Source organism: Tursiops truncatus, chromosome 10, assembly GCF_011762595.2.
Source record: "Tursiops truncatus isolate mTurTru1 chromosome 10, mTurTru1.mat.Y, whole genome shotgun sequence".
NCBI classification, from domain to species: Eukaryota; Metazoa; Chordata; class Mammalia; order Artiodactyla; family Delphinidae; genus Tursiops; species Tursiops truncatus.
In genome coordinates this window covers 13725822-13738401 of record NC_047043.1, presented here as the reverse complement: position 1 = coordinate 13738401, position 12580 = coordinate 13725822, and the positions used below count along the sequence as shown (strand labels likewise).

At 42.5% G+C, this 12580-nt stretch overlaps 1 protein-coding gene across 1 annotated transcript in view; it reads left to right on the top strand.

The window, feature by feature from the left end:
* Positions 1 to 12580, top strand: part of KIF13A (kinesin family member 13A) — a 215783-nt gene that overhangs the window by 140761 nt on the left and 62442 nt on the right. The window contains 2 exon segments of the mRNA XM_073810392.1: positions 2943 to 3077; positions 3758 to 3870. Of these exon segments, the coding sequence (XP_073666493.1) occupies positions 2943 to 3077; positions 3758 to 3870 (248 nt within the window).

Genomic DNA, 12580 nt, shown 5'->3' with positions numbered 1-12580 from the left:
ATAGATGCAAAAATCCTGAACAAAATACTAGCAAACAGAATCCAACAGCACATTAAAAGGATCATAAACCATGATCAACTGGGATTTATCCCAGGGATTCAAGGATTGTTCAGTATACGCAAATCAATACAACACATTAACAAGTTAAGGAATAAAAACCATATGATCATCTCAATAGATGCAGAAAAAGCTTTTGACAAAATTCAACACCCGTTTATGATAAAAACTCTCCAGAAAATGGGCATAGAGGGAACCTCCCTCAACATAGTAAAGGCCATATATGACAAACCCACAGCAAACATCATACTCAATGGTGAAAAACTGAAAGCATTTCCACTAAGATCAGGAACAAGACAAGGATGTCCACTCTCGCCACTCTTATTCAACATAGTTTGGAAGTCCTAGCCTCAGCAGTCAGAGAAGAAAAAGAAAAGGAATACAAATTGGAAAAGAAGAAGTAAAACTGCCACTGCCGATGACACAATAGAATACATAGAAAATCCTAAAGGTGCTACCAGAAAACTACTAGAACTAATCAATGAATTTGGTAAGGTTGCAGGATACAAAATTAATGCACAGAAATCTCTGGCATTCCTATACACCAACAACAAAAAAATCAGAGAAATTAAGGAAACACTCTCATTTACCATTGCAAAAAAAGAATAAAATACTTAGGAATAAACCTGCTTAAGGAGGCAAAAGGCTTGTACTCAGAAAACTATAAAACACTGATGAAAGAAATCAAAGATGACATAAACAGATGGAGAAATATACCATGTTCTTGGGTTAGAAGAATCAATATTGTGGAAATGACTGTACTACCCAAAGCAATCTACAGATTCAATGTAATCCCTATCAAACTACCAATAGCATTCTTCACAGAATTAGAACAAAAAATTTTACAATTCGTATGGAAACACAAAAGACCCCGAATAGCCAAAGCAAACTTGAGAAAGAAAAATGGAGTTGGAGGAATCAGGCTCCCTGACTTCAAATTATACCACAAAGCTACAGTAATCAAGACAGTATTGTACTGGCACAGAAACAGAAATATAGATCAATGGTGCAGGATAGAATGCCCAGAGGTAAACCCACGCACATATGGGCACTTAATTTATGACAAAGGAGGCAAGAATATACAATGGAGAAAAGACAGCCTCTTCAATAAGTGGTGCTGGGAAAACTACCGTTACATGTAAAAGAATGAATTTAGAACACTACCTAACACCATACAGAAAAATAAACTCCAAATGGATTAAAGACTTAAATATAAGATCAGACACTATAAAACTCTTAGAAGAAAACATAAGAAAACACTCTTTGACATAAACCACAGCAAGATCTTTTGTGACCCACTTCCTAGAGTAATGGAAATAAAAACAAAAACAAATGGGACTTAATTAAACTTAAAAGCTTTTGCACAACAAAGGAAACCATAAACAAGACAAAAAGACAGCCCTCAGAATGGGAGAATATATTTGCAAATGAAACAATAGACAACAGATTAGTCTACAAAATATACAAACAGCTCATGGAGCTCAATATCAAAAAAACAAACAATCCAGTTAAAAAATGGGCAGAAGACCTAAGTAGACATTTCACCAAGGAAGACATACATATGGCCAAGAGGCACATGAAAAGATACTCAACATCACTAATTATTAGAGAAATGCAAATCAAAACTACAATGAGGTATCACCTCACACCACTCAGAATGGCCATTATCAAAAAATCTAGAAACAGTAAATGCTGGAAAGGGTGTGGTGAGAAGGGAACCCTCCTGCACTGTTGGTGGGAATGTAAGTTGATACAACCATTATGGAAAACGGTATGGAGGTTCCTTAAAAAACTAAAAATAGAATTACCATGTGACCCAGCTATCCCACTACTGGACGTATACCCTGAGAAAACCACAATTCAAAAAGAGACATGTACTACAGTGTTCATTGCAGCACTATTTACAGTAGCCAGGACATGGAAGCAAGCTAAGTGTCCATCGACAAATGAACGGATAAAGAAGATGTGGCACACGTATACAATGGAATATTACTCAGCCATAAAAAGAAATGAAAACTGTAGTTATCTGTAGTGAGGTGGATGGCCTTAAAATCTGTCCTACAGAGTGAAGTAAGTCAGAAAGAGAAAAACAAATACCGTATGCTAATGCATATATATGGAATTAAAAAAAGAAAACAAAAAACTGGTAGTGATGAACCTAGTTGCAGGGCAGGAATAAAGAAGTAGACCTAGAAAATGGACTTGAATACATAGGGTGGGAGGGCAAAGCTGGGTTGAAGTGAGAGTAGCATCGATGTATATACACTACCGAATGTAAAATAGTTGGCTGGTGGGAAGCAGCCGCATAGCACAGGGAGATCTGCTCGGTCCTCTGCGATGACCTAGTGGGTAGGATAGGGAGGATGGGAGGGAGGCTCAAGAGGGAGGGGATATGGGCTCATGTGTATGCATATGGATGATTCGCTTTGTTGTGCAACAGAAACTAACACAGTATTGTGAAGCCATTATACTCCAATAAAGATCTATTAAAAAAATAAAGTAAAACAAAACCTCTGTTGAGCACAGGGAATTCTACTCAATACTCTGTAATGACCTCTATGGGGAAAGAATCTAAAAAATGAGCGGATGTATGTATATGTATAACCAAATCACTTTTCTGTACAGCAAAAGCTAACACAACGTTGTAAATCCAACTATACTCCAATAGAAATTTTTAAAAATAAATAAGAAGAATGGGGGAAACATTTCATCCACTAGAAAGCACTGACGGGGTGGAAGCTCGAAACAGGCTCTGTGGAGGAGAAGCAGGAGGTTTATATGGAAGGGTGGTGACAGGTGCGTCATAATTAACACATACGCTTGATGGGCAGGATGCTGTTCTTGGGTTTTTTGCTTCTAATATTTTCCCTCTGCTTTTTCTCCAGGATATCGAGTCATTGATGTCTGAGGGAAATAAGTCTCGGACGGTAGCTGCGACCAACATGAATGAAGAGAGTAGCCGCTCCCATGCTGTGTTCAACATCATCATCACACAGACGCTGTATGACCTACAGTCTGGGGTGAGGGATCGGGTAGAACCTTCGGTAGCAGTGAAAGAGCTCTACCTTCATGAGTGAACTGTTTCATGACTGGATTCAGTTCCTGAGAACTTTGTGCCAGCTCTTCTACTTACTAGATGAGCTACTTTGCTTACATCATTTAATTTGTTAGGTCTTACTTTATATGTAACATTTTTTTAAAAATTGGATTCCTTGTATAAACTCCCTAAAGAACATGATGATGTCACCGTACAGCTTTTACTATGTATCCTTTCATACTGAAATTCCCCTAAAAACAACTGGGTTTACTTCATAGTCATTAAGGGATATTAAAGAGGAAACCGCAACATTTAGCCTAAAGAAAGCTTTTTCAAAAAAAGAAGGATTTGACCTGAATACGGAGGAATCCTCATGTCCTGGTATGTTCTCATAGGTGCATAAAAGCTCCAGCTTTCTGACTGTATTCTGGAAAGCCCAGTGCACTTGCTTCCCAACTACAAAACAAAATGCCACACTGCTACGCCAACCTAAATTTTGCCCGTGAAACTGCTAGTCCAAGAACTCTTCTTACAATTTAAGATCTTCTTGAGGAGTATGCCTTGTTGCAGCGGGATGGCTTTCGTTGTGGTGCTGAGATATATGTAGATGTCTGTGTGGTTTCTGCACTCATGTGTGTCGTTTCTCTCGTTTCTCACGACTAGAATTCGGGAGAGAAAGTGAGCAAGGTCAGCTTGGTGGACCTGGCGGGTAGCGAGAGAGTGTCTAAAACGGGAGCCGCGGGAGAGCGACTGAAAGAAGGCAGCAACATTAACAAGTAAGAGGCTGGTGCAACTCCCGCATTAAACTGGAACACCCCACCCAGCTTCTCGTGTGCCTGGGGCACTTGTCGCATTACCGGGGGTCAGATGGCTCTGATCACAGATGGTTCAGAGTCTGTGTAGCTTTAATGAACTGGGTTGAAGAAGAACATTCACCTGCCTCTATTGAGATGCATGAGGTTTAGTAAAATGCCTCAAACATTGTACAAACACCCAGTGTATCACTGTATAATATCGTCTTAGGTGAACACAAGTTGCAGTTTTGCAAATCAAATCATATCTTAAATTTAACGAGGAGCTTATTCTGAAGAGAAAATCTGCTTCGAATCCCTTTGTAAGGCTAATACGGTTTAAACATCAATATCTCCCCCCAAAAAGTAACATTTATTGACGAACTGCCATCCTGAAATCTCACTCTGCCTGAGTGCCTGCAGCATGCCCAGGGACGTGGTGAAGGCTGGAGGAGAGCCGAGGTGCAGGGTGTGTAGGAGTTGACCCGGTGGCCGAGGAGATGAAGGCATTTCACTCAGAGGGTACAGCAAAGGCACAGTAAATGCCCATAATGTGCTTAGAACAAAGCCTGGCACATAGTATACACTGAATAAATATTAACGGTTGTAGCTGTTATTTTTATAAGCTGTATAAACAGCATGCGTAGAAAGTAGCTTAGTTTGTACTTGAACTTTTCTGTTGAGACATAATAACTTGGGGTTTTGTTTAGGACAGAAGGTGACAAGAGGTAATATAGTCAGGAACATGTTTGTGCAGCTTGCATTTCAAAATGGTACCGGCACATTGTAATTTTACAAAAGTTTACAAAAGTTTAAAATTAGCAGGGAAATATCACCCCCTCTATCAGATGGACAGAGCCGTGCTCACTGCACAGACTGCTGCTTTACGGGGTTAACTTCCAGTCATTCTGTCTCCTGCTCTAATAACAAAGGATTTTGCTCTATTTCATGACAAAGCATTATAGGAGCCCAGGCGGGCATACAGCTCTGCATTCCAAAATGAGTGCAAGAACCAGGATGGGGAAGCAGAAATGAGGGTGTGAGGATGCAGGTACCAAAGAAAAGAGTGTCACCCCTCCTAGACATTTGTTTACTGGTGCTAAGCCATGCCAGCCCTTTGCCTGTATCTACACTTGTGGGAAGCCACTGGGAATCCTGTGCTGTGAATTTATGGAAATTTTGAGTATGGCTGGCCTTCATGTGTAACAAGCACTAGTTTCTTTTAACCTCTTACTATATGCCAGGCACTGTTCTGAATGCTCTATATGTAATAACTCACATCAGCATCGTGAGATGGGTCTATTATACCCATGTTACAGATGAGGAAAGCAAGGCAGAGAGCACTGGAATAATATATCCAGGGTCACAAAACTCTAAGCGTGGATCTTAGATTTGGTTGTAGGCAGTTTGGCTCGAGAGCCCAGACTCACCCCACTGCTGTAAGTGGGGTGCCCAAGTGTTCTGTTTGCCGGAAAGAGTCCTGATTGATACTTTTGTCCCAGAGGAAATATTAATAGTGCCCCCTTCAATTTGGACACTAAATTATGTAGTGTCTCAAACTGGACTACCCGAAGGCCACATGATAACATGCTTTAGGTACTCCAGCTACTGGCTCTTTTCCATTATGACTTAATGGATTGAATGGCATTCTCTTAGCTTCCTGTCATCTTTCCTTAGTTATATACTGGCTCTTTCACAAATGGATGGATGTATTCCTTACTACTAGTCTGTGAGATATCTACATTTTTATGGTTCTTTTTAGTTTTGGGAGCACTTTCATATGCATTATTTCATGTGAGGTTCATTATATGTATCTTTTTCTCTGTTTAAAGATGAGGTTGGAGATATTTAGGTAGTATGAATAAAAGCTGAGCAGACGTTTATTAAGCCTCTGCTATGTGTCTGGCACTGCCTTGGATGTGGGGATGCAAGAGGATCTTAGATATTGTTGTAGACAGAATATTGCTTGCCTGTCCTCCAAATATGTCCGGGTCCTAATTCCCAAAACATGTGCACATTTTACCTCACAAAGGGATTTTGCAGATGTGATTAAGTTAAAGATTTTGAGATGAGAAGATGATTCGGGTGGGTCTGATGTAATCAGAAAGCTCCTTATAAGTGAAAGAAGGAAGTGGCAGAGCCAGCGTCAGGGTGACGTGGGTGAGAAAGACCTCACAGTCCATTGCTCGCGTGAGGATGGAGGAAGGGGCCATGGGCCGAGAGACGTGGGCACCTGGAAAAGGCGAGGAAACGGTTCTCCCCTCGAGCCTCCCGAAGGCACGTAGCACTGTCGGCACCTTGGTTTTAGCTCAGGGAAGCACATTCTGGACTTCTGGCCTCCAGAACTGTAAGATGATACAGTTGTGTTGTTTTAGGCCACTGTGTCTCTGGTTACTTGTTACAGCATGATTGCTGCCCTCGAGGAGCACATAGGTTAGGATACAGTAAGTTACTTCATTCGAAAAAGCAAAAGGAGGTGGGGGGATTTTCTCGAGCAGGTGATGTTGAGAAGTGCTACGTCACCCAGCATTGAAGCATGTTTTTATAGGACACATTGACCAGCCTGTGGATGTTTGCCAAGTTGGTCTTGTGCTTTTCCCAAAATAACTGGCTCGAAGGGAGTGGGGCCGTCTCTGAACCCTTTCCCTTGAACCTTAATCCAGGCCTTTTTTCTTTACCCCACACATCTCTCTCAGCTCCCTGAGTTGGTGCATAAGTGCCGGCAGCCCACTGTGGGTCCAGGTCTCCACCAGGTGTCCTCCAAGTTCTCAGCATGGTCATTGGTACTTAGTCACTGAATTGATGGGACATCTTCTCACAGTAGGACCATGCCGTGGTCTGCACAGCTGTCTTAGAGACCTTTGTAGAAGGAGAGGCCCATAGTCCTTTACCTGCAGTTCCAAAATCCAAAGTGCTCTGAAAACCAAGTGCTTTTCTGATTTTCTTCATAGCTCACTTGTTGGTGAACCCTCACCTGAACTCTGATGAGGTCTTTATCTTCATTTATGGTCTTTATTTACTCATTTAGTGTGGCCATTCATAAGTTTAGCTGCAGAAACGTTCATGAATTTTACTATGGGCTGCTGTCCCAGATCCCACCAGTGGTCATGGGTAAGTGTATGCACTGAACTTCCTCAAATCCAAAATATTCTGAATTTCAAAACACATGTGGCCCCGAGGATATCCAATAAGAGATAAATGGACCTGCACTTTTTTGTTCCGTTTAGCAAATATGTGTTGAACACCGACTGGGCATAAGAAGAAAGGGGTGAGTAAGATCAGACCCTGGCCTCAGGAAGTTCAAGGTCCAGTGGGGAAGGAGACCTTTGGAGGAGTGATATTAATACGTTAACTGCCATAGAAACTTACACACAGGGTGCGGTGGGGACATGGGTGACAACACAGCTGGCAGGTTTGCGGGAGGCTTCCCAGAGGAGACGCGGGAGCTTCTTAGTTACAGAAACTAGGGGTGTGACCTTTCCGTGCCTCTGTTTCCTCACCTGTAAAATGTGGATGAGCAAACACTGTGAGTAAGGCTGTTGTGAGGATTAAATTAGTGACTACTTGCAGCATGCTTAGAACAGGCCTACCCCTAGTAAGCTCTATGTTAAGTGTGTATTCGTAAAATAAATAGTGTATTGAAACTGCTGCCTGATAGTTCCACAAATGGTTTTTTTAAGCCTTAAAATCAGTGCCCAGTGGAGGGCTAAAATTAAAGAAATCTCTGACATGTTTCCTAAGCTTTCTCTCAGCCTCCTACTGGGGCTTCTTTATATGGAACATTAATAATCCTCTTAAGCAGACCTGCCAGGGACTTCACACGGACATTAGTGTCTGCTTAATGGGCTATGGATTTAGGGGCTTCATCTCTCCTTAAGCTCTTAAGAGCTTTACAGCACACGTTATTCCTTCACGCGGAGAGGTAAGGCACTGTATGGCTGTACCGCCAAGGCCTGTTCCGGACTGGGGAGGGATAGGTCAACTGTAGACCATCTTCAGAGGGGACGCATCTGGGAATCCGTCTGCTGCTCCTCTGTCTACTGAGGGCAGAAGGACGAAGCCTTTTTCTGCTCCTGGTGACTGGTTGGTTCAACTTCTCTGAGAACTCACTTAGATCATGGAACACTCTCTAATACCCCTAGGAATGTCATTGAAAACGGTTCTGTTCTATTCTCAGCAATGGCCAACCATTAAATGCCAACAGTATTCATCTAATGAGTATCTTCCCCAGTCTCCTTTCCATTTCAATCACTGTGGTTAATAATAAAGTATATACTAAACATATCCAAAAATGGGCTCTGCTGAACACTTGTTTGAGGGATATTAATATGTTACTCCTAGGATTCTGTCATATAATTTGTTTTTGTTTTTGTTTTTGTTTTTGCGGTACGCGGGCCTCTCACTGCTGTGGCCTCTCCCGTTGCGGAGCACAGGCTCCGGACGCGCAGGCTCAGCGGCCATGGCTCACGGGCCCAGCCGCTCCGCGGCACGTGGGATCCTCCCGGACCGGGGCACGAACCCGCGTCCCCTGCATCGGCAGGCGGACTCTCAACCACTGCACCACCAGGGAAGCCCCTATAATTTGTTTTAATAACTTATAAGCACAATGTTTCTAATGTTTCATGTGACTCAATCCTTTTTTTCTTCTTGAGCACCCTCCATGACTCTTGTTCGTTTCCCCTCGGAAACCTCATTTCAGTGGGTTTTGCCTGCAGAACTAAACGTGAACTTGTACCAGGGGAGAATAAAAGTGGCCTGCCTTCTGTCCATTATTCAGGGGCGGGTGGGGGTCCTTGTTAATTTACCACTTGTGCATTGCAGGGTCCACATATGTGAAGAAAGAAATCTGAATAAATGTCTCTGTATTTAACACAAGAGACCCACGGGGACAGAGCAAAAATTCGCTCCTGAGGATGCAGTAGCCACATCTTTTGGGACATGTGCCATTGTTACTTCAGTGTTTCCCAAAACATTCTTGTGAAATACTAGTTCCTCAAGTGGCTCTGGGGAGAAAAAGACCCCTGGATAAATAATTTTGAGAAAGGTTACTTATAAAGCCTTCCTTGGGAGATTCCCAGTGCTAAAAGCGCTCAGAAATCCTGTAGTCATGAATCCCATATAACTTCATGATTCCCTGAGCTTACTTGATGACAGAATTCTAGGTATACCATATATTAATGTCTCCAGAACAAATGTGCAAAAGAACTTTTTTTTGGGGGGGGGAAATGTTCGTATATGCTTTTTTATTACACCACAGCAATTGAAATGGAAATGAGATTGGGAATGATACTCATTAGATGAACATTTGAGTTTAATGATTTGCATTAGTCACTGGAAAACAGTGGTGAGTGGAAATGAGGCCCATACTGTAGATATAACTGTTTTCTTTCCTCTCCTGTCATGTGATGGTGCTGTCCTTTCACCATAATTTTCCACATAAATTGCCACTTTGCATTTCTCCTTTCCTGTAAGGAGTGGGGACTTCCTGGGGAAGAGGGCTAAACTCAGTTCCACTAACTTCATCATCTTTTGACTAATTCTGTAAAAGCCAAGGATTGCATTATGCTGTAAGCAACAGAAACCACTGCAATGACAACCAAGTGATGAGTTCATCTTTCTCGCTTAACGAGAAGTCAGAGGCAGGCCCAGCACCTCAGAAATGCTATGAGGCACACAGCTGTATGTACTAACCTTAGTGTGTGTTCATGCGGTTCTCATGACCTCAAGACAGCTCTACCATTCCAGGCATTGTATCCATATCTGTGTTCCAGACAAGATGGGGAAATGACCACCGGCTTCTGTCAGCTGACTATGTACCTTTTCTATCAGGAGAACCATAGCCTGCTCGGAAGCCCCTCCCAGGAATATCTCCCTATATCTCATTGGCCAGAACTGTGTTTCATGGCTTCTCCGAGCTGCAGAGGACTCTGTAGAGATTTTAGCTTGGTTCATCCTTCCCAGCAAAATCAGGTGTCCGTTAGCAAGTAAGAAAGGGGAAAATGGATATTGGGCCAGCACCCACAGAGTGTACCCAAACCGGCCTTGAATTAGTCCTTTGTAGAAAGAGGTTCGTCTTCTGTTCTTCACTGTATTCTAGACTCAGCGTAGTAACTTGGCAAATATTGACTGCGTGCTTTCTGTAAGCCAGGCGTAGCAGTCTCTGCTGCCACGGTGGTCACAGTCTAAGTAGAAAGAGCAATGCATACACGGCTGACTCAAAGTTTAATAAGTCCTACAGTTATGATCTTAGAAAAAGATCACTGGAAACGTAGGTAAAATAGATTTGAAATCCATCCTAGACATTATAGATAACTCACATCACATCATATCTACTCCTAAGAGAAGGAATCTGGTGATTGGAGTTTCAAGGGAAACTAGGTAGGTTTAAGGAAGGTATAGAAAAGCAAAAAAAAAAAAAAGTTGAATTATGACAATTTTTTAAATTGGGGTATAGTTGCTTTACAATGTTGTGTTGGTTTCTGCTGTACAGTGAAGTGAATCAGCTGTATGTATACATATAAATGACAATTTTTTTTTCAGCAAGCCACTTTTATTTTGATCCTCCTGAGTTTTATTTTTGATCCTCCTGAGTTTTATTTACTCTCTTTCTGATCCCGAATTCTCCCTTGTTATAGTTGGCTGTCTGTTTTTTTTGTTCTTTTTTTGTTTTTTTGCGGTACGCGGGCCTCTCACTGTTGTACCCTCTCCCGTTGCGGAGCACAGGCTCCGGACGCGCAGGCTCAGCGGGCCGGCGCACGAACCCGTGTCCCCTGCATCGGCAGGCGGACTCTCAACCACTGCGCCACCAGGGAAGCCCCTGGCTGTCTGTTTATAGATGTTATCCCCTGGCCTAAGTCTTCCTTCCTCCGCAGCCAGCCCCTCCCCCTTCTCCTCCCGACCCCGCCCCAGGACTCGTGGTGAGAGATTTAACCATTAGGAACTTCCTCACTGTCTCCACCTCCAGCAGGTTCAGGAAAGGAGCGGTGCTTTCCTAGAATGAGAATGATTCCTGGAGTAATGTTTTCAGCCCCTAAAATTGGCAAAACACTCCCACCCCATTCTGACACCCATGAGCTGCCTGTTTGCCTCCAGGCTGAAACAGCAGGGCTAGCAGCGTCCATAATTTGTTATTTTGTTATATTTTTAAGGTCCCTGGAAATAAAATTCCTATTAAAATATGTAAGCCTGGTGTTCAGCTTTCAGACGTTGAACTTTCAAATGGTTTTTAGCATCCTAGATGCCCTTGGATCACTGCAGGGGGGAACCCAGAAAGGGGGGGGTGGCATGGACCCCTCGTCACTGGATAACCTGGTGACCTCTCCGACATCACCGAGTCCCACTCATTCTGCAGTTTATTTCTTTTTGTTCCAAGAGGACCATATTAGGTTCGGATGAAGTTCTTGTTTTGACTGTATGCACACCGTTAGGTAAAGAGCATGGCTTCTACAAGTGTTAAGCTTCTCTAACTGAATCAGTTATAGAGCTGTAGGACCACTGTTAACCTCAGAATTGCCGATACTGACCCTTGAGTCGCTGAGCTCTTTGTAGTTGGTATGAATTAAAGTAATATCTGCTGCATTTGGGTATGAAAAATTGGGGATAGTCCAAAGAGTTGCTTCCAAATGAAAATTTCATTTCAATAGTAACAAAATATGAAAAATGCCCAGTATTCTATATCTAAAGCAGAAATGTGTTTTTGCCTTATATTGAACTCCTTTTTCCCTCTTTTTCATATATATCACATGCCATTTTTCTTAAAATTTCTTTTAAAGTGTACAGTTCGGTAGCTTTATGATATTCATAGAGCTGTATAACCATTACCACAAACTAATTTTAAAACATTTTCATCATCCCCAAAAGAAACCTGGTGTCCAGATCATTCCCCCTTCCCCCCACCTCCCCAGCCCCGGGCAACCACGACTGCCATCTCTATAGGTTTGCCTCTTCTGGATGTTTCATATATAAATGGAATCAAACAGTATATGGCTGTATCAGTTTCCTAGTGTTATAACAGATTACCACAAACTGGAAGGGTTAAAACAACAGTACTATATTTTCTCACAGTTCTGAAAGCCAGAGGTCCAAAATCAAGGGATTAGCAGGGTTGGTTCCTTCTTGGGGACTCAGAGGGAAAACCTCTTCCATGCCTCTCTCCTACCTTCTAGTGGTTGCCGGCACTCCTTGGCTTGTGGATGCATCACTCCAGTCTCTGCCTCCATTTGCACCAGTTGTTTTCCCCTGTGTGTCTTTGTGTCTTCTCATGGCTTTATTTTAAGTACACCAGTCACTGGATCAGAGCCCTCCCTAAGCCAGTATGATCTCATCTTAACTACTTACATCTGCAAGGTCCTTATTTCCAAATGAGGTCACATCTAAGGTTCCGGTGGACATAATTTGGGGGTGGGGAGTGGGCACTATACAACCCAGGCCAGTGGCTTTTTGTGTTCGTCTTCTTTCTCTTATAAGTTTTCAAGGTTCATCCATGTTGTAGCATGTTTCAGAACTTCATTCCTCTCATATGGCTGAATAATACTCCTTCGCAAGGCATGCCACATTTTATTCTTCCCTTCATCATTCGGTGGACCTTTGGGCTGGTTCCACATTTTGGCTGTTGTGAATATTGCTGCTATGAAAATTGTTATACAAGTTTTTGTTTGGACATATGTTTTCATTTCTCTTGGGGTGGATTTGTTTA